Source organism: Pristiophorus japonicus, chromosome 12 (assembly GCF_044704955.1).
Source record: "Pristiophorus japonicus isolate sPriJap1 chromosome 12, sPriJap1.hap1, whole genome shotgun sequence".
NCBI classification, from domain to species: domain Eukaryota; kingdom Metazoa; phylum Chordata; class Chondrichthyes; family Pristiophoridae; genus Pristiophorus; species Pristiophorus japonicus.
Window position 1 is genome coordinate 197,192,825 of NC_091988.1, and position 22,700 is coordinate 197,215,524.

The 22,700-nt window shown below is 46.5% G+C and overlaps 1 protein-coding gene across 3 annotated transcripts in view; it reads left to right on the forward strand.

The window, feature by feature from the left end:
* The window catches only part of c12h20orf96 (chromosome 12 C20orf96 homolog), a 64,298-nt gene that overhangs the window by 35,900 nt on the left and 5,698 nt on the right, over nucleotides 1-22,700 (forward strand). For 2 of the 3 annotated variants that reach the window (XM_070896385.1, XM_070896388.1), the window contains 2 exons: nucleotides 3,365-3,483; nucleotides 15,094-15,191. In XM_070896385.1, coding sequence (XP_070752486.1) covers nucleotides 3,365-3,483; nucleotides 15,094-15,157 — 183 coding nt within the window. In that variant the 3' untranslated portion in view covers nucleotides 15,158-15,191. Of the gene's footprint in view, nucleotides 1-3,364; nucleotides 3,484-15,093; nucleotides 15,192-22,700 lie in introns of those variants that run through there. The other variant, XM_070896387.1, reaches the window with a different exon arrangement.

The following is a 22,700-nucleotide window of genomic DNA, read 5'->3' on the forward strand; positions in this document are numbered from 1 at the left end:
CAATCACAATCACTAAGGAGGTGGTACTCAGTAAGATAATGGGACTAAAGGCAGACAAATCCCCTGGACCTGATGGCTTGCATCCTAGGGCCTTAAGAGAAGTAGTGGCAGGGATAGTGGATGCACTGGTTGTAATTTACCAAAATTCCCTGGATTTTGGGGAGGTCCCAGCAGATTGGAAAACTGCAAATGTAACGCCACTATTTTAAAAAGGAGGCAGACAAAAAGCAGGAAACTATAGACCAGTTAGCCTAACATTTGTGGTTGGGAAAATGTTGGAGTCCATTATTAAAGAAGCAGTAACAGGACATTTGGAAAAGCAAAATTCGGTCAGGCAGAGTCAGCATGGATTTACGAAGGGGAAGTCATGTTTGACAAATTTGCCGGAATTCTTTGAGGATGTAACGAAGAGGGTGGATAAAGGGGAACCAGTGGATGTGGTGTATTTGGACTTCCAGAAGGCATTTGACAAGGTGCCACATAAAAGGTTACTGAACAAGATAAAAGTTCACTGAGTTGGGGGTAATATATTAGCATGGACAGAGGATTGGCTAACGAACAGAGAACAGAGAGTCGAGATAAATAGGTCATTTTCAAGTTGGCAACCAGTAACTAGTGGGGTGCCGCAGGGATCAGTGCTGGGACTCCAACTATTTACAATCAATATTAACGACTTGGAAGAAGGGACCGAGTGTAACGTAGCCAAGTTTGCTGATGATACAAAGATGGGAGTAAAAGCAATGTGTCAGGAGGACACAAAAAATCTGCAAAAGGATATAGACAGACTAAGTGAGTGGGCAAAGATTTGGCAAATGCAGTATAATGTTGGAAAGTGTGAGGTCATGCACTTTGGCAGAAAAAAATCAAAGAGCAAGTTATTATTTAAATGGAGAAAGATTGCAAAGTGCTGCAGTACAGCAGGACCTGGGGGTACTTGTGCATGAAACACAAAAGGTTAGTATGCAGGTACAGCAAGTGATCAGGAAGGCCAATGCAATCTTAGCCTTTATTGCAAAGGGGATGGAGTATAAAACAGGGAAGTCTTGCAACAGTTATGCAGTTGGTGAGGCCACACCTGGAACACTGCATGCAATTTTGTTTTCCATATTTATGAAAGGATATACTTGCTTTGGAGGCACTTCAGAGAAGGTTCACAAGGTTGATTCCAGAGATGAGGGGGTTGATTTATGAGGAAAGGTTGAGTAGGTTGGTTGGGCCTTTACTCATTGGAATTCAGAAGATTGAGAGGTGAGGGGGCTTGACAAGGTGGATGCAGAGAGAATGTTTCCACTGATGGGAGAGACTAGAACTAGGGGGCATAATTTTAGAATAAGGGGCCGCCCATTTAAAACTGAAATGAGGAGAAATTTATTTTCTCAAAGTGTTGTGGATCTGTGGAATTCGCTGCCTCAGAGAGCTGTGGAAGCTGGGACATTGAATAAATTTAAGACAGATAGACAATTTCTTAAGCAATAAGGGGTTATGGGGAGCGGGCAGGAAAGTGGACCTGAGTCCATGATCGGATCAGCCATGATCGTATTAAATGGCGGAGCAGGCTCAAGGGGCCGTATGGCCTACTCCTGCTCCTATTTCTTATGTTCTTAAAAGCAAAATGGAGGAAATTAAAGTCAATATGCTGGGATGTGGAGATTGACAAGAACAGGGGTGATGAGAGTGTAGGGCTCTATGCAGGTGAGAAGAGGTCTGTGCTCTCTCTATGGGCCCAAGTTTCCACATGATTTGCGCCTGATTTTTAGGAGCGACTGGTGGAGAACGGACTATCTTAGAAATCGCAATTCTCCACATTTTTTTTTCTGCAATTCTAGTCAGGTAGAACAGTTCGACTTTGGAACAGAATTTTTTCTTCAAAAGGGGGCGTGTCCGGCCACTGACGCCTGATTTGAAAGTTTCCACAGTGAAAACGTACTCCAAACTAAAGTAGAATGGAGCAAGTGAAGATTTTTGTAGAACTGAAAAAACCTGTTCTACACATTAAAAAATCAGGCGCAGGTTACAAATCAGGCGTCCAGAACGAGGTGGGGGGGGGGGAAGGGAAGTCATTAAATTCTACAATAAATCCTTATTTATACTTATACAAATATTATACAAATAATTCCAACCTGAATAAACATTTATAAGCAAAGAAAAGATTAAATAAACCATCTTCCTACCTGTGTGAAAGTGCTTCAGCCAGGGAGAATGGTGCAGCAAGCGTCACAAAACGAGGCAGCCGTTACCGAACGCGGGGGAGGGAGGGAGCCGACCGAATACGGGCGGGAGGGAGGGAGGGAGGGAGCCAACTGAACGCGGGGGGGGGGAAGGGAAGGGAGCCGACCGAACGCGGGCGGGAGGGAGGGAGGGAAGGGAGCCGACCGAGGGAGGGAGGGAGCCGACTGAACGCGGGAGGGAGGGAGCCGACTGAACGCGGGGGTGGGGAGGGAAGGGAGCCGACCGAACGCAGGGGGGGGGGGAAGGGAGCCGACCGAACGGGGGGGGGGGAGGGAAGGGAGCCGACCGAACGCGGGAGGGAGGGAGCCGACCGAATGCGGGGGGGTGGGGGGGAGGGAAGGGAGCCGACCGAATGCGGGGGGGTGGGGGGGAGGGAAGGGAGCCGACCGAACGCGGGGGGGGGGGAAGGGAGCCGTTCCAGATGGCTGGCGGAAAAGAGAGAAGGCTGCAGGAAGCCTCAGAAATTGAGGAGGCATTGCCCGACGGCAAAAGGGGGAGGTCGTCGGGAAACGGCTGCCTCAACTTTCTGAGGCTTCCTGCACCCTTCTCACTGCTACAAGAAGCCTCAGTGCTGATGTGCTGATAGCAATGTACTTTTATTAAAAAATGTTCAAAAACTAAACAGCTACAAAGAACTACAAAAATGGCCGCGTGCCAATGTTTCCTTCACACTGAGCATGCGCGAATGCTCCAACGCGCACGCGCAGCGTTGCCGGCAGGAAAAAAACGAATTTAAATAGTACCCGTCCCCTCCCACTTACAATTTGGCGCGAGTGTAGGCTCCGCCCCCCTGGGCGCCGCGCCAAACGGACAAGGAGCTGCAAAGCGCTCCAGAACCGCTCGTTTTTTTTCCGGCGCCGTTTTAGGCGCGAGAAACGGGCGCCCAGCTCGGAGGGGCGCCCGTTTTCTATCGTGTGGAAACTTGGACCCAATGAGTGGTAATTTGGTGGTGTGGCCAACGAGAAAAGCACTTGATAAATATGTGGATTAGGTATCGGTTGAACATATTTATGCTTGTGTTCACAAAGTATAATTTCAAGTCCACTTTTTTCAGTTTGAATTAGCTCTTGCTGTATTGGTGAGCATATTAATATAGCTTCTCTAACTTTATTAACATTTATTTTTAAATGTACAGCTGAACAAAGATATGGAAATGAATATCTTGGAGTTACAGCAGCAAATGTTAGATCTACTGAAATCAAAGAGGGACTGCAGAGAGGAGATCTTCGCAGATATTCTTAAGAAGGAGCCGAAGTACGTATCTCCACTGGTCGAGAACAGTATGTCGACTGAAGCTGTTACAGGGGGTTTTATTAAAGTATGAGTAAATTGGACGCACAAATCTGGCAAATATACAGCACAATTATAGAACGAGGAATAGACTGTGAAACTTCCCTGAAGCTTCACAAGAACATAAGAAGTAAGAGCAAGTGTAGGCCATTCGGCGCCTTGAGAATGTCTGATCTTCGACCTCAACTTCACTTTGCTGCCCGATCACCACATCCCTTGATTCCCCTAGAGTCCAAAAATCTATCCATCTCAGTCTTGAATATACTCAGAGACTCAGCATCCACAGCTTTTTGGGGTAGAGAATTCCAAAGATTTATAACCCTCTGAGTTAAGAAATTCCTCCTCATCTTCGTCTTAAATGGCCCACCCCTTATCCTGAGTCTATGCACCATAATCCTACACTCTTCAGCCGGGGAAACAACCTGCCTGTCAATCCCCCTCAAAATCTTATGTTTCAATGAGATCACCTCTCATTCTTCTAAACTCCAGAGAGTATAAGAACATAAGAATTAGGAACAGGAGTAGGCCATACGGCCCCTCGAGTCTGCTCCGCCATTCAATAAGATCATGGCTGATCTGGCCATGGACTCAGCTCCACTTACCCGCCCGCTCCCCGTAACCCTTAATTCCCTTATTGGTTAAAAATCTATCTATCTGTGACTTGAATACATTCAATGAGCTAGCCTCAACTGCTTCCTTGGGCAGAGAATTCCACAGATTCACAACCCTCTGGGAGAAGAAATTCCTTCTCAACTCGGTTTTAAATTGGCTCCCCCGTATTTTGAGGCTGTGCTCCCTAGTTCGAGTCTCCCCGACCAGTGGAAACAACCTCTCTGCCTCTATCTTGTCTATCCCTTTCATTATCTTAAATGTTTCTGTAAGATCACCCCTCATCCTTCTGAACTTCAACGAGTAAAGACCCAGCCTACTCAATTTATCATCACAAGGTAACCCCCTCATCTCTGGAATCAGCCTAGTGAATAGTCTCTGTACCCCCTCCAAAGCTAGTATATCCTTGCTTAAGTAAGGTGACCAAAACTGCACGCAGTACTCCAGGTGCGGCCTCACCAATACCCTGTACAGTTGCAGCAGGACCTCCCTGCTTTTGTACTCCATCCCTCTCGCAATGAAGGCCAACATTCCATTCGCCTTCCTGATTACCTGCTGCACCTGCAAACTAACTTTTTGGGGCCAAAAAGAGTTTCATGCACAAGGACCCCCAGGTCCCTCTGCACCGCAGCATGTTGTAATTTCTCCCCATTCAAATAATATTCCCTTTTACTGTTTTTTTTTCCCCAAGGTGGATGACCTCACACTTTCCGACATTGTATTCCATCTGCCAAACCTTAGCCTATTCGCTTAACCTATCTAAATCTCTTTGCAGCCTTTCTGTGTCCTCTACACAACCCACTTTCCCACTAATCTTTGTGTCATCTGCAAATTTTGTTACACTACACACTGTCCCCTCTTCCAGGTCATCTGTGTATATTGTAAACAGTTGTGGTCCCAGCACCGATCCCTGTGGCACACCACTAACCACCGATTTCCAACCCGAAAAATACCCATTTATCCCGACTCTCTGCTTTCTGTTAGCCAGCCAATTCTCGATCCATGCTAATACATTTCCTCTGACTCTGCGTACCTTTATCTTCTGCAGTAACCTTTTGTGTGGCACCTTATCGAATGCCTTTTGGAAATCTAAATACACCACATCCATCGGTACACCTCTATCCACCATGCTCGTTATATCAAAGAATTTCAGTAAATTAGTTAAACATGATTTCCCCTTCATGAATCCATGCTGCGTCTGCTTGATTGCACTATTCCTATCTAGATGTCCCGCTATTTCTTCCTTAATGATAGTTTCAAGCATTTTCCCCACTACAGATGTTAAATTAACCAGCCTATAGTTACCTGCCTTTTGCCTGCCCCCTTTTTTAAACAGAGGCGTTACATTAGCTGCTTTCCAATCCGCTGGTACCTCCCCAGAGTCCAGAGAATTTTGGTAGATTATAACGAATGCATCTGCTATAACTTCCGCTATCTCTTTTAATACCCTGGGATGCATTTCATCAGGACCAGGGGACTTGTCTACCTTGAGTCCCATTAGCCTGTCCAGCACTACCCCCCTAGTGATAGTGATTGTCTCAAGGTCCTCCCTTCCCACGTTCCTGTGACCAGCAATTTTTGGCATGGCTTTTGTGTCTTCCACTGTGAAGACCGAAGCAAAATAATTGTTTAAGGTCTCAGCCATTTCCACATTTCCCATTATTAAATCCCCCTTCTCATCTTCTAAGGGACCAACATTTACTTTAGTCACTCTTTCCGTTTTATATATCTGTAAAAGCTTTTACTATCTGTTTTTATGTTTTGTGCAAGTTTACCTTCGTAATCTATCTTTCCTTTCTTTCTTGTTTTCTTAGTCATTCTTTGCTGTTGTTTAAAATTTTCCCAATCTTCTTGTTTCCCACTAACCTTGGCCACCTTATACACATTGGTTTTTAATTTGATACTCTCCTTTATTTCCTTGGTTATCCACGGCTGGTTATCCCTTCTCTTATCGCCCTTCTTTTTCACTGAAATATATTTTTGTTGAGCACTATGAAAGAGCTCAAAAGTCCTCCACTGTTCCTCAGTTGTGCCACCATTTAGTCTGTGTTTCCAGTCTACTTTAGCCAACTCTGCCCTCATCCCACTGTAGTCCCCTTTGTTTAAGCATAGTACGCTCGTTTGAGACACTACTTCCTCACCCTCAATCTGTATTCCAAATTCAACCATACTGTGATCACTCATTCTGAGAGGATCTTTTACTAGGAGATCGTTTATTATTCCTGTCTCATTACACAGGACCAGATCTAAGATAGCTTGCTCCCTTGTAGGTTCTGTTACATACTGTTCTAAGAAACAATCCCGTATGCATTCTATGAATTCCTCCTCCAGGCTACCCCGTGCGATTTGATTTGACCAATCGATATGTAGGTTAAAATCTCCCATGATTACTGCCGTTCCTTTTTCACATGCCTCCATTATTCCCTTGATTATTGCCCGCCCCACCGTGAAGTTATTATTTGGGGGCCTATAAACTACGCCCACCAGCGACTTTTTCCCCTTACTATCTCTAATCTCCACCCACAATGATTCAACATTTTGTTCATTAGAGCCAATATCATCTCTCACAACTGCCCTGATATCATCCTTTATTAACAGACCTACCCCACCTCCTTTCCCTTCTTGTCTATCTTTCCGAATCGTCAGATACCCCTGTATGTTTAATTCCCAGTCTTGGCCATTCTGCAACCATGTTTCTGTAATGGCCACCAAATCATACCCATTTGTAATGATTTGTGCCGTCAACTCATTTACTTTATTTCGAATGCTGCGTGCGTTTAGGTAGAGTGTTTTAATACTAGTTTTTAAACCATGATTTTTAGTTTTGACCCCTCCTGCAGCCCCTTTATATTCAGTGGCCCTTTTTGTTTTTTGCCTTGGGTTTCTCTGCCCTCCACTTTTACTCATCTCCTTTCGGTCTTTTGCTTTTGTCTCCTTTTTGTTTCCCTCTGTCTCCCTGCATTGGTTCCCATCCCCCTGCCATATTAGTTTAAATCCTCCCCAACAGCACTAGCAAACACTCTCCCTAGGACATTGGTTCCATTCCTGCCTAGGTGCAGACCGTCCGGTTTGTACTGGTCCCACCTCCCCCAGAACCGGTTCCAATGCCCCAGGAATTTGAATCCCTCCCTGCTGCACCACTGCTCAAGCCACGTATTCATCTGAGCTATCCTGCGATTCCTACTCTGACTAGCACGTGGCACTGGTAGCAATCCCGAGATTACTACTTTTGAGGTCCTACATTTTAATTTAGTTCCTAGCTCCTTAAATTCGTCTCGTAGGACCTCATCCCTTTTTTTACCTGTATCGTTGGTACCAATGTGCACCACGACAACTGGCTGTTCACCCTCCCTTTTCAGAATGTCCTGCACCCGCTCCGAGACATCCTTGACCCTTGCACCAGGGAGGCAACATACCATCCTGGAGTCTCGGTTGCGGCCGCAGAAACGTCTATCTATTCCCCTTACAATCGAATCCCCTATCACTATTGCTCTCCCACTCTTTCCTGCCCTCCTGTGCAGCAGAGCCAGCCATGATGCCATGAACTTAGCTGCTGTTGCCCTCCCCTGATGAGTCATCCCCCTCAGCAGTACTCAAAATAGTATCTGTTTTGCAGGGGGATGACCGTAGGGGACCCCTGCACTACCTTCCTGCCCGCTCCCCATAACCCCTTATCCCCTTATCATTCAAGAAACCATCTATTTCTGTCTTAAATTTATTTAATGTCCCAGCTTCCACAGCTCTCTGAGGCAACAAATTCCACAGATTTACAACCTTCTGAGAGAAGAAATTTCTCCTCATCTCTGTTTTAAATGGGCGGCCCCTTATTCTAAGATCATGCCCTCTAGTTCTAGTCTTCCCCATCAGTGGAAACATCCTCTCTGCATCCACCTTGTCAAGCTCCCTCATAATCTTATGTGTTTTGATAAGAGGTATAAGATTATGAGGGGGCTTGACAAGGTGGCCCAATCTACTCCATCTCTTTTCATAGGACAACCCACGCGTCCCAGGGATTAATCTAGTGAACCTTTGTTGCACTGCCTCTAAGGCATGATTGTCCTTTCTCAGATAAGGAGACCAAAACTGTGCACCGTGCTCCAGGTGTGGTCTCACCAAAGCCCAGAACTATTGCAGCAAGTTTATCCGACAAGCTGTTCAAGTCACACGAACCAGTGAGGTCCCAGGTCTAGACTGGGTTAGCTGAACTCAGCCAGGGTGAGGGTAGGGCTGCTCCAACTGGTCTCTGTGCCCTTGGCTTGGGTGTGGCGGGGGGGAAATCACCCAGGGTTTCTGCTCCCGTTCGCTGGGCAATGACCCTGCCGAGACATCGGGCATCGGGTGGGCACCGGATGCGGGTTTTGTGCCTCAATCACCTGCAAGTTAGAGGTTTCAGTATCGCCAGAGCCACTTCGGTGAGGTAAATGTGCGGATAAACTGCCGTCACTCAATGAAAGTAGGAAAAGCTGCTGATGAGGCAGCCTGGGTACGTTGTGCGCCTGGCTTAAGTGTGGTAACTGGACTGTGTACACCGTCTTTATAACGTATTAAAACGTCTCAAGGCACTTCACAGGAGCAATTATTAAACAATATTTGACACCGAGACACATAAGGGATGTGGAAGAGTAAGAATTGGAGGAGTTTGGAGGTCTCGGAGGATTACCCTATTTCCGCCGTGCCTTCAGCTGCCTTGACCCTAAACTCTGGAACTCCCTCCCTAAAGCGCTCCACCTCCCAACCCCTCTCTCTCCTCCTTTAAGTCGCTTCTTAAAATCTAGCAAGCATTTGGTCACCTGACCTAATATCTCATTATGTGGCTCGGTGTCACATTTTCCCTGATAATGCTCCTGTGAAACACCTTGGGACGTTTTACTACATCAAAGGCGCTAAATAATTTCAAGGCGTCACAGTTGTTGTCTTAACAGCAACAGTTAAGGCATGTTGGGATGGAGAAGTGGGAGCATGGCTCTGCATGTTTCTGACCTGGAAAAACATTCAAAGTCTTTCTTTCTCTGGTAATTCCATCCCTTGACTCGAGCACGACATTAAAATATGAATTATTCAGATATGTGCACCATGTGAGGCTTGGCATAGTTCGTAAGATACACCAGGCCCTGTGATATTAGGCAATTCCCCATTGCCTGTCATATGTGATGGCCGTGATGTACCGCCACAAAACTGGTCATTTAAAAAAATATATTTATTCATTCACTGGACATGGGCGTCGCTGGCAAGGCCAGCATTTATTGCCCATTCCTTGTCCTTGAGAAGGTGGTGGTGAGCCGCCGCCTTGAACCGCTGCAGTCCGTGTGGTGAAGGTGCTCCCACAGTGCTGTTAGGGAGGCAGTTCCAGGATTGTGACCCAGCGACGATGAAGGAACGGCCGATATATATCCAAATCAGGATGGTGTTTAACTTGGAGGGGAACTTGCAGGTGATGGTGTTACCATGCACCTGCTGCCCTTGTCCTTCTAAGCGGTAGAGGTTGCGACTTTGGGAGGTGCTGCCCAAGAAGCGAGTTACTGCAGTGCATCATGTAGATGGTACACGCTGCAGTCACGGTGCGCCTGTGGTGGAGGGAGTGAATATTGAAGGTGGTAGATGGGGTGCCAATCAAGCAGGTTGCTTTGTCCTGGATGGTGTCGGTGTTGTTGGAGATTAACTCATCCAGGCTGATGTCTACAGAGCATTCTCAGTTTTTAATATTTTTATTGCCTGTCTTTATTGAGCAACTGGCATCAGTGAAGTCACGGGGAAGCAGGCCCATTATGTTTGTGAAGTTATTTGTCTCTGGCATATGTTTCAGTGGTTGTCTTAAGAGGTCGGAACAGAGTCATCTGTTTGTGACTGCTGTCTTGCAATAGGCGTATAATACCGATACCAGCACCAACATTAATGTGCATTTATTGTGGTTAAGGCCTTTTATTTTAAATTCTAAACCCACGTGCACGGTTTAATGCAATTAAAGGTGTATTTACCATCCTGCCAGAGCTGGCATTGTCAGTGGAGTGGATTTCAACATGGTATCGGTGGGAAGTCTGCGACGATTTTAGTGGCCGGGCCTCATTTACATCCCACTGGCTGGCCGGCCGGCTGCCCAAAAGGGACAGAAAGAGTCTGCTGGCCCACTTCAGACTGGTCAAAAGCCCTTTGGCACCAAGGTAAGTGGATTTAGGGGGGGACGAGGGAGAACCTGGGGCAACAGAGATCCAGACTTCCCTTGTGGGGCCCGATAAGTTTGTGACTTGCCTGATAGAACTCCCTCTTTTTTCTGACTGGCTTTACTGAGGGGGGAGTGGTGGTGTCTGGCGGCTACCTAAAGGAAGGCTGGAAGTCTTTGCGCAGCTAATTTAACTGCTTGCCCATCCCGTTCATGCCAGATGGAATGGGACGGGTTAAAATTTCCGCCTAGCTTACTTACGGTCCTAACTCCCAGCCGGCGCCTGCCATTCCTCTGGCTCTGGGTTGTTGCTGGCTCCTCCAAGGCTTCCTGTTCCACCTTCCGGAAGAGGGCTGATCCATCAGTCATTACACCTCTGCCCTTTTGGACTTCTGCCGAAACCACTTTACCGTTAAATCCTTGCGCCTGTCCATCCAAGAGCCTACCTCATCGATTCTGCATTTAGCCCTGGTTCAGTCGGTCCCCATCAGGTGCCAGCAACTCATCCCAATTATTACAATAATTGGCTTCTTCGGCAGCACCTCCCCAAACCCACGACCTCTACCACCTAGAAGGACAAGGGCAGCAGGCGCATGGGAACACCACCTCCTCCACGTTCCCCCTCCGAGTCACGCACCATCCTGATTTAGAAATATATCTCCATTCCTTCATCGCTGGGTCAAAATCATGGAACTCCCTCCCTAACAGCACTGTGGGAGTACCTTCACCAAATAGACTGCCGTGGTTCAAGAAGGCGGCTCACCACCACCTTCTCAAGGGCAATTGGAGATGGGCAATAAACACAGGCAAGCTCCCAATCGGAGGCACTTGCGATGTCTGGATTTTGCTCTCAACATTCCAGTGAATCCGGCAGCGTAAGCATTGGCACTGTCTGGCAGATGGGTTACATTGAATTTTACAGCACAGAAACAATCCAACTGGTCCCTGCTCCACACGAGCCTCCTCACAGCTCTCTTCATCTAACCCCATCAGCATAGCTTCCTGTTCCTTTCTCCCTCACATGCCACACTGGCCTGCCAGGGTAGCAGCCATGATTGCGCTGCAGGGAAAAATTCATGCTGCGTAGATTTGTAGCATCAAAGGTGATATTTTGTATGTCAGCAGACATGACCAGGCTTTCACAGAGATTGCATGACATGCTGATGGTGGTGCCCCCGCCCCCCCCAAGTTTAGTTCCTGCTTTAAATACTCAGCGGGTCAAGCAGCATCTGTGGAGAGAGAAACAGTTAACGTGTCAGGTCTGTAATGAATCGAGTCTGGTTACTGTAAACTCACTCAGGTGCAACCTGATCCATCTTTATTCCAGTCCAAGAGTGCCTGTGTGACAAAGACACCCAGCTTATATACAGGTGACCAAGCACACATGCCACATGCGTACAGCCCGATGACCTCTGACCGTGGCGCCCTCTGGTGTCTGGTGATCCCCAAGCATTAATACATAACAACATCCCCCTTTTTAAAATCTTAACAGTCTTTTTACAAATTAAGACGATCTGGGGCTTTCCTCTCACGAGTTGATCGTCTCAGTTTGGCTCTGGGCGAGCGTTCTGAGTCCGTTGAGACTGAGGGCTGAGTAGCCGATCTGATGGGAGTGGTCATGACCACATCAGAGACTGAAGGTTCAGAGTCAGTAATGTCAGCAGAGTCCTCTGATGAGTGAACAATGGTTTGTTGGCACTGACTGCATCTTCCTCACTCAGTTCCAGTTCATCCGTGTGCCGCAATTTAACCTGGTCATGGTGTTTCCTGCATGTTTGCACATTCTTGAGCACGACAATAAACACTCTCTTAACCTCCTTGGCAGTAACAGTGCCGGCGATCCACTGTTCAGTGTATAAACCGTTGACCGAGATGTCACGCGACACGGCAACACGATCATGACACCATTGCTGACTTTGACATCTGTTTTCAACACAATCATTCGAATCATAAGAATTAGGAACAGGAGTAGGCCATCTAGCCCCTCGAGCCTGCTCCGTCACCCAATAAGATCATGGCTGATCTGGTCGTGGACTCGGCTCCACTTACCCGCCCCCTCCCCGTAACCCTTAATTCCCTTACTGCTTAAAAATCTATCTATCTGTGACTTGAAAACATTCAATGAGCCAGCCTCAACTGCTTCCTTGGGCAGAGAATTCCACAGATTCACAACCCTCTGGGAGAAGAAATTCTTTCTTAACTCGGTTTTAAATTGGCTCCTCCGTATTTTGAGGCTGTGCCCCCTAGTTCTAGTCTCCCCGACCAATTGAAACAACCTCTCTGCCTCTATCTTGTCTATCCCTTTCATGATTTTAAATGTTTCTATAAGATCACCCCTCATCCTTCTGAACTTCAAGGAGTAAAGACCCAGTCTACTCAATCTATCATCATAAGGTAACCCCCTCATTTCTCGAATCAGCCTAGTGAATCGTCTCTGTACCCCTTCCAAAGCTAGTATATCCTTCCTTAAGTAAGGTGACCAAAACTGCACGCAGTACTCCAGGTGCGGTCTTACCAATACCTTTATATAGTTGCAGCAAGACCTCCCTGCTTTTGTACTCCATCCCTTTCGCAATGAAGGCCAACATTCCATTTGCCTTCTGGTTACCTGCTGCACCTGCAAACTAATCTTTTGGGATTCATGCACAAGGACCCCCAGGTCCCTCTGCACCACAGCATGTTGTAATTTCTCCCCATTCAAATAATATTCCCTTTTACTGTTTTTTTTCCCAAGGTGGATGACCTCACACTTTCCGACATTGTATTCCATCTGCCAAACCTTAGCCCATTCGCTTAACCTATCCAAATCTCCTTGCAGCCTCTCTGAGTCCTCTACACAACCCGCTTTCCCACTAATCTGCAAATTTTGTTGCACTACACTCTGTCCCCTCCTCTAGGTCATCTATGTATATTGTAAACAGTTGTGGTCCCAGCACTGATCCCTGTGGCACACCACTAACCACTGATTTCCAACCTGAAAAGGACCCATTTATCCCGACTCTCTGCTTTCTGTTCGCCAGCCAATTCTCTATCCATGCTAATACATTTCCTCTGACTCCGCGTACCTTTATCTTCTGCAGTAACCTTTTGTGTGGCACCTTATCGAATGCCTTTTGGAAATCTAAATACACCACATCCATCGGTACACCTCTATCCACCACGCTCGTTATATCCTCAAAGAATTCCAGTAAGTTAGTTAAACATGATTTCCCTTTCATGAATCCATGCTGCGTCTGCTTGATTGCACTATTCCTATCCAGATGTCCCGCTATTTCTTCCTTAATGATAGTTTCAAGCATTTTCCCCACTACAGATGTTAAACTAACTGGCCTATAGTTACCTGCCTTTTGCCTGCCCCCTTTTTTAAACAGAGGCGTTACATTAGCTGCTCTCCAATCCGCTGGTACCTCCCCAGATCCAGAGAATTTTGGTAGATTATAACAAATGCATCTGCTATAACTTCCGCCATCTCTTTTAATAACCTGGGATGCATTTCATCAGGACCAGGGGACTTGTCTACCTTCAGTCCCATTAGTCTGTCCAGCACTACCTTCCTAGTGATAGTGATCATCTCAAGGTCCTCCCTTCCCACATTCCTATGACCAGCAATTTTTGGCATGGTTTTTGTGTCTTCCACTGTGAAGACGGAAGCAAAATAATTGTTTAAGGTCTCAGCCATTTCCACATTTCCCATTATTAAATCCCCCTTTTCATCTTCTAAGGGACCAACATTTACTTTAGTCACTCTTTTCCGTTTTATATATCTGTAAAAGCTTTTACTATCTGTTTTTATGTTTTGTGCAAGTTTACCTTCGTAATCTATCTTCCCTTTCTTTATTGCTTTTTTAGTCATTCTTTGCTGTTGCTTAAAATCTTCCCAATCCTCTAGTTTCCCACTAACCTTGGCCACCTTATATGCATTGGTCTTTGATTTGATACTTTCCTTTATTTCCTTGGTTATCCACGGCTGGTTATCTCTTCTCTTGCCGCCCTTTTTCACTGGAATATATTTTTGTTGCGCATTATGAAAGAGCTCCTTAAAAGTCCTCCACTGTTCCTCAATTGTGCCACCGTTTAGTCCTTGTTTCCAGTCTACTTTAGCCAACTCTGCCCTCATCCCACTGTAGTCCCCTTTGTTTAAGCATAGTACGCTCGTTTCTGACACAACTTCCTCATCCTCAATCTGTATTACAAATTCAACCATATTGTGATCACTCATTCCGAGAGAATCTTTTACGAGGAGATCGTTTATTTTTCCTGTCTCGTTACACAGGACCAGATCCAAAATGGCTTGCTCCCTTGTAGGCTCTGTTACATACTGTTCTAAGAAACAATCCCGTATGCATTCTATGAATTCCTCCTCCAGGCTACCCCCTGCGATTTGATTTGACCAATCGATATGTAGGTTAAAATCCCCCATAACTACTGCCGTTCCTTTTTCACATGCCTCCATTATTCCCTTGATTATTGCCCGCCCCACCATGAAGTTATTATTTGGGGGCCTATAAACTACGCCGACCAGTGACTTTTTCCCCTTACTATCTCTAATCTCCACCCACAATGATTCAACATTTTGTTCATTAGAGCCAATATCATCCCTCACAACTGCCCTGATATCATCCCTTATTAACAGAGCTACCCTACCTCCCTTCCCTTCCTGCCTATCTTTCCGAATCGTAAGATACACCTGTACGTTTAATTCCCAGTCCTGGCCACCTTGCAACCATGTCTCTGTAATGGCCACCAAATCATACCCATTTGTAATGATTTGTGCCATCAACTCATTTACTTTATTTCTAATCCTGCAGGACGAACAAAAGAAAGCCTGGTCTTGAGATTTCATCAATAGTTCAGCAGGAGGAACCCCAATAAGCGTATGAGGTCTTGAACTGTAACTGAGGAATATACATTACAACCGCCTCTGCAGTGAGCCCTGAGTTACACGTTTCATACTTTGCTTGAGCGTTTGAACGGCATGCTCTGCTTAACCATAGAAGCAGGCTTAAATGGAGCTGATCTCACATGTCTGATGCCATTGAGTTTCATGAACTCTTGGAACTTAAGACTTGTGAAGCAAGATCTGTTGTCGCTCACAACAATGTTAGGCAAACTATGAGTAGCAAACATAATACAAAGGCTCTCAATGGTAGCTGTAGACATGCTGGATGACATAATAACACACTCTATCCACTTAGACTATGCATCTACTACGCCAAAACACATCTTTCCTAAGAATAGACCCACAAAATCAATGTGGATCCTCGACCATGATTTGGATGGCTATTACCAAAGACTCAGCGGAGATTCCGCTGGTACTTAGCTGCATGCAAGTATTGCACTGATGCACGCATGATTCCAGATCAGAGTCAATTCCAGGCCACCATACATGAGACCTAGCAATGGACTTCATCATGACAATACCAGGATGAGTGCTATGAAGTTCACGTACAAATTTTTCTCTACCTTTCTTAGGCATGATTACACGATTACCCCACAGTAAACAGTCTGACTGAATGGACAGCTCATCCTTGCGACAGTTGTAAGGTTTGGTCTCCTCACGCATCTCCATAGGTATGGCAGACCAATCACCACTGAGTACACACTGTTTCACAACTGATAAGCTAGGGTCATGGCTGGTCCAGATCCTAACTTGTTGAGCAGTGACGGGGTTCCTTCACTCCCAAAAGCATCCATTACTAACAGTAGATCTGCAGGTTAAGGCATCTCCATCTCAGTTGTGGACAAGGGCAGACGACTCAGTGCATCGGCACAATTCTCAGTACCAGATCTATGACGGATGACGTAATCATAGGCAGACAATGTCAGCCTTTGAATGCGGGGCGACGTATTAGTATTAATACCTTTGTTTTCCGCAAACAATGAAATGAGTGGTTTGTGATCCGCTTCTAGTTCAAAACGAAGACCAAACAGATACTGGTGCATTTTTTTTACCCCATACACACAGGCCAAAGCTTCTTTCTCTACCATACTGTAAGCTCTTTCCACTTTAGACAGACTTCTCGAAGCATACGCAACAGGTTGTAGCTTGCCCGATTCATTTGCTTGTTGGACTACGCAGCCAACCCCATATGATGAAGCATTACAAGCTATATAAGACGCTTAGGCGGATCATAATGAACAAGCAACTTGTTTGAACATAGCAGATTATTGGCTTTCTCAAAGGCTCTATCTTGAGACGCACCCAAGACCCAGTTGTTGCCTTTTCTTAGTAACACATGCAGTGGCTCTAGTAAAGTGCTCAATCTGGGTAATAAATTACCAAAGTAGTTGAGTAGCCCAAGAAACGAATGCAGCTCCGTCACATTCTGAGGCCTGGGTCCATTTTTGATGGCCTCGGTTTTCAAATCAATGGGCCTGATGCCATCAGCAATCTTCCTCCCGAGGAATTCGACTTCAGGTGCCATGAATACACACAGCGTTTCAGCCTGAGTCCTACTTTGTCCAGACGTTGTAGGACTTCTTCAAGATTGTTCAGATGTTCAGCAGTGTCGCGACCTGTGACCAGAATGTCATCTTGAAACACAACAGTTCTAGGAACAGACTTCAGTAAACTCTCCATATTCCTCTGAAATATGGCTGCAGCCTAACGAATCCCAAAAGGACACCTGTTGTAGTCCTTTATGGGTGTTGATGCAGGTGAGTTTCTTCGAAGTGTCGACAAGTTCCTGGGTCATATAGGCCGACGTTGGATCCAGTTTCGTGAACGACTTTCCACCAGCTAGCATAGCGAACAGGTCATCAACCCTCGGTAATGGATACTAGAGAGCTGGCCATCCTAGACTGGGTGTTGTGTAACGAGAGAGGATTAATTAGCAATCTTGTGCGAGACCACTTGGGGAAGAGTGATCATAATATCATTAAGATGGAGAGTGACACAGTTAATTCAGAGACTAGGGTCCTGAACTTAAAGAAAGGTAACTTCGATGATATGACTCATGAATTGGCTAGGATAGACAGGCAAATGATACTTAAAGGATTGACAGTGGATAGGCAATGACAGACATTTAAAGATCACATGGATGAACTACAACAATTGTATATCCCTGTCTGGCGTAAAAATAAAACGGGGAAGGTGGCTCAACCGTGGATAACAAGGGAAATTAGGGATAGTGTTAAATCCAAGGAAGAGGCATATAAATTGGCCAGAAAAAGCAGCAAACCTGAGGACTGGGAGAAATTTAGAATTCAGCAGAGGAGGACAAAGGGTTTAATTAGGAGAGGGAAAATAGAGTATGAGAGTAAGCTTTCAGGGAACATAAAAACTGACTGCAAAAGCTTCTATAGGTATGTGAAGAGAAAAAGATTAGTGAAGACAAATGTAGGTCCCTTGCAGTCAGAATCAAGTGAATTTATAATTGGGAACAAAGAAATGGCAGACCAATTGCACAAATACTTTGGTTCTGTCTTCACTAAGGAAGACAGAAATAACCTTCCGGAAATACTAGGGGAGCGAGGGTCTAGGGAGAAGGAGGAACTGAAGGAAATCCTTATTAGTCAAGAAATTGTGTTAGGGAAATTGATGGGATTGAAGGCCAATAAATCCCCAGGGCCTGATAGTCTGCATTCCAGAGTACTTAAGGAAGTGGTCCTAGAAATAGTGGATACATTGGTGGTCATTTTCCAACATTCTATAGACTCTGGATCAGTTCCTATGGATTGGAGGGTAACCCCACTTTTTAAAAAAAGGAGGGAGAGAGAAAACAGGAAATTATAAACCGGTTAGCCTGACATCGGCAGTGGAGAAAATGTTGGAATCAATTATTCAAAATGTAATAGCAGCGCATTTGGAAAGCAGTGACAGGATCGGTCCAAGTCAGCATGGATTTATGAAAGAGAAATCGTGCTTGACAAATCTTGACGCATGCATACCTGCGCGCGCCTCTCTGTGCATGCGCGCGCATCTCCGTGTATGTGTGTGTTGCGATACGATGAAAAGTTGTTGACATTTTTTAAAGAATGTATAAAGTGTGGCATCGAATAGTTTGTCCTGCTATGTAGCTCTCTCTCATGTTAGCTGCTGTGACAGTGGAATGTATATTTGGCCTTTACGGTGCCAACACACGAGGATTGCCTGAGAAACACGGGCCTTGAAATGACACTGACTGTTATTAACATGTGAGCACAATGAGCTGGTGGGCAATCCTTTGTCTTGAATTTATAGTGATGGTGTTGGCATGTTTCATTTCAATAGATTGACACCATTGTCACAAGAATTTCATGCAAACACGTTGACCTTTCGTAATATTGCAAGTAATTATAAGGCCATTCTATTGACATAGTCAGGAAGGGAAATGCCAGAATTTCCCCGCGCCCCATCCGGGGGCGGTAACCTTCCGGGCCAGGGTTACTTATCGCCTGGGCGGGAAGTCCTGCCCCCAGTGTGGAATTATCCTTTGCGCCCCTCAAATGAGACGGAGCACTGTCTCAGGTGCTGCACCTCGTTGGAGGGGCGCTCCTGAGGCATCTGTGCGGCGCTGAAGAGGTCATTGCTACGCGAAAGCACCGCAGAGTGCTGACGCGCCACAACGCCCCTCCCCCTTCAGTTAAAGGGCCCTTTGGTGGCCACCAGGGACAATCTCGAGTGGGCCAGCGGCCCGGCATCCAAAGAAGGGTGCCGAGCTGCATGATGGCTGCCCGGTCAAGGCAGTGTCAGGCCGACGGAAGAGTAAAAATGGCGGCCTGAGGTTGTTTCTCCATTTAAGGGATGCTCCGGGCGGATGTCAGCGCCCTGCAAAGCGGGCGAGGGCAACAATCCACGCCAGCCACACGGGGCGCAAAGGGGGCGGTGAGGGGTTGGCGCACACGCCCAAAATCTCGGGGCAACTTTAGCCCCAGGCGCAAAGGCAATTACACCCCATTAGCAACTCCCGGTGGCACTAATGGTGTAAACAACGAGCAATTTCAGCCCCCTAGAATCTTACAGAAGGAGGCCATTTGGCCCATCGTGCCTGTGCTGGCTCTTTGAAAGAGCAGTCGTACTGTAAGTTCCTCATCCTCCAGTACCCGTCCAACTCCCTTTTAAATAATTTATGGAATCAGCTCCCACTATCTTTTCAAGTAGGGTGTTCCAGATCCCGACAACTGATCTCCCCTCTAGATCTTTGCCAACGATTTTGAATCTGACCTCTAAATATTGACCCACTCGCCAGAAGGACTAGTTTTTCTGTATCAAAACCTCTCATCACCTCCGTTATGTCACTTCTTAACCTCTATTTCAAAGGAGAAGGGTCTTGTTCTGCATTTGCATTGCATTCAGTCACACCTTGTGTTTACTGCTAAAGACATGTGGGACAGGGGTGTTGTCCCACTGCACCGGTCAGTTACATTGAACGCAATGCTGAGAGGCTGCTAGCAGGCAAAGATCGGGTGGCAATTGGCTGCCTGTTGGTTTCCAGGTAAGTGTTGGGAGGAGTTTCGTGGAGCGCTGGCTGTGTGTTTGGGGAGTGGGGTGGTGGGGGGGTGTTGCTGGCCTGCTTTCCCACTCGGGACCTGATTACAATTCGTGTAATAGAACCCGACTTCAATAAGATGGCACGAACCATCCGGGAAGACCTCAATTTTTAAAATCCTCGTCCTTGTTTTCAAATCCCTCCGTGGCCTCGCGCCCTCCCGATCCCTCCTCCAGCCCCACAACCCTCCGAGCTCTCTGAACTCCTCTAAATTTGGCCTCTTGCACATACCCAATTCTAATTGCTCCACCATCGGCAGCCATGTCATTAGCTGTCTAATCCCTAAGCTCTGAAAATTCCTCTCTACCTCCCTTTCCTCCTTTAAGACGCTCCTTAAAACCTACCCCTTTCACTAAGCACCTGCCCTAATATCTCCTTATGTGGCTCAGTGTTAAGTTTTGTTTGATGGTTGCTCCTGTGAAGTGCCTTGGGACGTTTCACAATGTTAAAGGTGTTAGAGATTGAACCCTCCTGACCCAGCACCCTCGGGACCTGGCCTGTGGCGAATAAGGGATTTTCCGGACGTGGGGAAGTCATGTGTTATATAGGGAGCAACGCTATACAAACCATTTTTTACAACCTCATTGGTATCGATCATTGGTCAAAAACAGACCAAGTCTCCATTTCTGTGCCATAGCGACCAAGTACTCACATTATTGTGTATATGAAGCGTCATTTTTACAACTTTCATGAACCCCGATCGCTGGCCTGACCCCGCGATCCACCGTGCCACCACCCCACCCCCGCCCCCGCCCCCGCCCCCAACGATCTCTCTGGCACACTCCCGGCCCCGATAACCCCAACCGCTACACTGCAAACTCCGCGTGACTCCTCGATCTCTTCCACCGCCGCTGATTCCCCCGCCCCCACACAGCTTTCCTCAGCGGCAGCAAGATCGGAGGCGGGGTGGGGGGGGGGTGATGGTGTGGATTGCGGGGTTAGGCCAGCGCTTGCGGGAATGGCAGCGAGAAAGGACTTCGATTTGTACATGTCGGAGGACCCGGCCGCGTTCTGCGCATGCACCCACCGGTGGCGGGCATGATGCAGATCGAGGGGTGGTGCCAGACAAGGGAGTCCCAGATAAGGGAGATCCAACCTGTACATGAATGCAAGTTGGTGAAATGGTCTGGATCTGAGCAGGTAAGTCACTTGTTTTTAGCTGCCCACCCGCCCATTTTGCACTGGTTTGAGTTCAATTCGACACATTATCGTCCCACTGTTTGTGGGACATTGCTGATGCACAATGACATTAGTTCAAATTTCCCAGAGAGCTGTGGAAGCTGGGTCATTGAATAAATTTAATGCAGAGATAGACAGTTTCTTAACCGCCAAGGGAATAAAGGATTATGGGGAGCGGACATGGAAGTGGACCTGAGTCCATGATCAGATCAGCCATGATCGTATTAAATGGGTGGAGCAGACTCGAGGGACCGTATGGCCTGCTCCTGCTCCTATTTCTTATGTCCTTATAACCTTAGAATTAGAGCTAGGATGTTCAGGGGTGATATCAGGAAGCACTTCTTCACTAACAGAGTTCGGGAAGTCCGTCTCCCAAAAAGCTGTTGAGGCTGGGGGTCAATTGAACATTTCAAAACAAATTTTTGTTAGGCATGGGTATGAAGGGTTACGGAACCAAGGCAGGTGAGCTACAGATCACCCATGATCTCATTGAATGGAGGTGCAGGCTCGAGGGGCTGAATGGCCTATGTTCCAATCAACACTGCCCTTTGGAATTGAGTAGAATGGGTACTGCTTTCCTGATGCAAACAAAATAGTCATTCTGGGTTGATTAGTAATCTGGACTGCAACCTCCTCCGATTGCAGTGTGTCGCAATATAAGTCCATTTGTCGAGGTTTGCATTGTTTGGTATCTCGAGCTACATTGTAAGCACCGTGTGATCTTAACAATACTGCTGTGGGCAGTGGTTAAAGATCGCTGAACTGCTGGTGGGGGAATCAGTGTTGGATATAACTTAGAACTGGATTTTTGCTCTCGCTGCGCCCAGCATTAACCTGGCAAGGCGAGGCTATGACTCTTGTGTCCAATTACTTCAGCACTAACTCCATGTAATGAGGCTAAATCCCTCTGCATTATTCATGTGTGTATCTCCCTAATGAGAAGAAAAGAATAAAATATCCTCCACAGCGTGCTGCATGCTGGACAGACTATTCAATATTCAGGAAAGATAGAATAAAAGGAAAAGGAGGTGGGGTAGCATTGCTGGTTAAGGAGGAAATTAAGGCAATAGTTCGGAAGGACATTAGCTTGGATGATGTGGAATCTATATGGGTAGAGCTGCAGAACACCAAAGGGCAAAAAACGTTAGTGGGAGTTGTGTACAGACCTCCAAACAGTAGCAGTGATGTTGGGGAGGGCATCAAACATGAAATTAGAGGTGCGTGCAATAAAGATGCAGCAGTTATAATGGGTGACTTTAATATGCACATAGATTGGGCTAACCAAACTGGAAGCAATACGGTGGAGGAGGATTTCCTGGAGTGCATAAGGGATGGTTTTTTAGACCAATATGTCGAACCAACTAGGGGGGAGGCCATCTTAGACTGGGTGTTGTGTAATGAGAGAGGATTAATTAGCAATCTCGTTGTGCGAGGCCCCTTGGGGAAGAGTGACCATAATATGGTGGAATTCTGCATTAGGATGGAGAATGAAACAGTTAATTCTGAGACCATGGTCCAGAACTTAAAAAAGGGTAACTTTGAAGGTATGAGGCGTGAATTGGCTAGGATAGATTGGCGAATGATACTGAAGGGGTTGACTGTGGATGGGCAATGGCAGACATTTAGAGACCGCATGGATGAACTACAACAATTGTACATTCCTGTCTGGCGTAAAAATAAAAAAGGGAAGGTGGCTCAACCATGGCTATCAAGGGAAATCAGGGATAGTATTAAAGCCAAGGAAGTGGCATACAAATTGGCCAGAA